Consider the following 3199-nt stretch of genomic DNA (forward strand, 5'->3'; position numbering starts at 1 on the left):
CCCTTCCCCCTCCCTCTCCTTCATTTTTAGATAGAGTCTCACTCTGTAGCCCTGGATAGAGTGCTATGGCACCATAGCTCACAGGAACCTCAAACTCTTGGGCTCAAATGATCCTCTTGCCTCAGCCTCCTGAGTAGCTGGGACTAGAGGCACCTGCCACAATGCCTGGCTAGAGAGACAGTCTCACTCTTGCTCAGACTGGTCTCAAACTCCTGAGCTCAGGTGATCCACCCACCTCAGCCTCCCAGAGGGCTAGGATTACAGGTGTGAGCCTGTGTGCCCAGTCGAGGATATTATTTCTTACCCAATGACTAATGTATCAAGAATATGAAATTCATAGATTATGCTTTTCCTCCAGGTGGAATTGTTAGAATATTTTTAAAGTTAAGAGTGTGGAACACAAAATATATACTTAACAAATGAATGAGTAAATCAATGTACACAAAAGGCTTTATCTTTTTCCCAAAATTTCTCACTTGGCTAATTTAGGGGAAATAAGATCTCATTTGAGAATTCTGAGTCTGACCTTTAGTCACATTAGACCTGGTAAAGCTGATTATCTTGGATCATTGCTGCTTTGACACTACCAAATCAACACTGGGACATTTGTCTTAGGTACCTGCCCTTCTGTTGGCCCAAGCCTGGCATTTGTACATATTTTATTCTTTCAGCTATCAATGGCTATGTGCCTGAGAGCATACCCACTCTCGGCTTCTGCTTTGATGACACTGTCCAGTGGCATTTCTGCAGTGTGGGGACCCAGGATGACTTTTTGACCATTCACTTCACGGGGCACTCATTCATCTATGGAAAGAGGCATGAAGACACCTTGACCCTCTTCCCCATGCGTGGAGAATCTGTGACTGTCACAATGGATAATGTTGGTGAGTGAGAATCTGGACACTTGGAGAGGAAACTGGCTTTGAATCTCTGGTCCATAAAGAAAGGTCTGCTACAGCTCCCCAGACGACCACCACTCCTGTGTCCATCTCCCTGACCCTGAGAGCATTCTTTTCGATGTTTTTCTGATTTCTAATTGGGAAATTAATGACTTAAATGGGTCCAATCCTTTAATGTAGGTTCCATTTCTCTTTCTCTAAGAAAAGTAGGAAGACATACTAACCACAGAAAGATAAGCAGTAACTCTGAGGAAGAAACATAAGTGTTTCAGCCACCAAAGAACGTTTCTTTTCTCAAAATGCCCTTTTCAGTCTTTTAAGAAAGCCACCCCACCCTAGAGGGTGCAATCACCAGCTGCAGCGCCTTAGAGACTACCCCAGGGACAGCTTTGGAGTTTCAGGCTTGAGTTCAAATCCTGCTCCACCACTCAATCACTCTGTGACCTTGCACAAGTCACCTGGCCTCATTGAGCCTCAAGTTATTTAGTATTTGAAATCTAAACAACAGTATGATAATACCTTACGGAGTTGCTCTGAGCATTAAAATTATAATATGTGCCAAGTACCTAGCACTCATTAGACACTTAACAAATGGTAACTATTAGAGACTTCCCAAAAATCCTGTGTATGCCAGCAACTCAGACCACTTCAAAGAGATTCAAAATTGCCCTGGGCCCAGCCAAATTCTTTATTTCTTAGAAATACCTAAATGTCTCTTACTGGTAATGGTGAACTTCATCATCCTCCCTCCCCCCAGCTCCAATCCTCAAACAAGACGCACCGTTTAACGGGATGTATATGATGTTCAAAGTCCATTTTATTCTTGTTTCACCGCTTTCTAAAATAGTGACTCTCAATACTATTGGTGCTGAAGGGCCTTTCTCCCCCTCCCTAATCTTCACTAATCAATTCTTTTGGTATATATCCTGTTAAACCAGGTAAGTACATTTATCATGTGTTTAGGTATCACGGTGATGTCAAATTTCTTTTTTAAAAAAGTTTCAACACTTTATTCTTGGTTTCTCTCCTTATGTCATTATGGCCCAATAAATCAATAGTTCAGACTAGCCATGGTCCACATACCACATTGACTATCCTGAATTAAAGTCTACTATAAATTACTGCTGGCGTTTGAATGGCTGTTACTCTTTCACAGTTTATCCTTATGTTTTCATACTTCCCCCAGACTTTCAGCTTGCTTTCTGTCTCTCTTCTCTAGGAACATGGATGTTAACTACCATGAATGCCGATCCAAGAAGCAAGAACCTCAGGCTGAAATTCCGAGATGTTAAATGTATCCTAGATGATGGTGATAACTCATATGAGATTTATGAACCTCCGTCCTTTACACCCATGGAGACACGGAAAATGCATGATTTTCCAGATTATGAAGATGAAGAGACTAAGATCGAGGATTATTACCAGTACATGTTGGCTTCAGAATTCGGAATTAGGTCATTCAGAAACTCATCATTGAGTCAAGAGGAAGACCAGTTCAATCTTACTGCCCTAGCTCTGGAGAGCAGCTCTGAATCCATTTCCCCAAGCACAGATACAGTTATTGGTTCAAATTCTTCTTCCTCAAGTAATACTAGTAGTTTCACTGACAATAACCTCCCAGAACCTCAGAAAACTCTACCTTACCCAAAAGTCACCACAACTGGGTCCCCAGAGGGACATGTTTTTGGCTTAGATCATTCCACAGCAGAACATTCCAGGCCTTATTTTGAAGACCCTAGTGAAGATCCTCTAAAATCTTCTGATGTCACAGGAGTAAGACTACTTCCACACGGGACAAGAGGATTCAGACATCAAGAACATGCTAAACAGAAGGGACACAAAGCAGAAAGGGAGCGAGCAGCAAGGCAGAAGTTCTCTTGGATGAAATTATCAGCACATAAAACTGGGAGGCATGTCAGCCACAACAGTGATTCTCCTCCCCCCAGGAAGGGGCCCTGGAAGGACCTGCCTAGTGACCTGTTACTCTTAAAAGAAAATAACCCATCGAAGATTTTGAATGGAAAATGGCATTTGGTTTCTGAGAAAGGTAGCTATGATATAATCCAAGATACCGATGAAGACATGGGTGTAAATAAGCCGCCAACCGGCACCCAGAATGCCTCCAGTTCTTGGGTTTCAGAAAGCACCCCCCTTATAAACAAACCTGGAAATCAGAGTGGCCACCCACAGTTCTTTAGAGTCAGACATAAATATCTACATGTAAGACAAGATAGAGGAAATAGTGGAATAAAGAAAAGTTCATTTTTGATTAGGACTCGAAAAAAGAAAAAGGAAGAGAA

At 42.1% G+C, this 3199-nt stretch overlaps 1 protein-coding gene across 1 annotated transcript; it reads left to right on the forward strand.

Annotated features, from left to right (window-relative positions):
• Window positions 1–562: 562 nt before the first annotated feature.
• On the forward strand, window positions 563–3194 carry LOC100964764 (coagulation factor V-like; the record flags this gene model as incomplete). Its single annotated transcript, XM_003803844.3, has 2 exons — window positions 563–884; window positions 2119–3194. Coding segments are annotated over 2 exons (1398 nt in total), but the record flags the coding sequence as incomplete, so codon positions are not given.
• Window positions 3195–3199: the final 5 nt, after the last annotated feature.

Source organism: Otolemur garnettii, unplaced genomic scaffold (genome assembly GCF_000181295.1).
Source record: "Otolemur garnettii isolate 467f Iridium unplaced genomic scaffold, OtoGar3 scaffold02015, whole genome shotgun sequence".
Classification (NCBI taxonomy): Eukaryota; Metazoa; Chordata; class Mammalia; order Primates; family Galagidae; genus Otolemur; species Otolemur garnettii.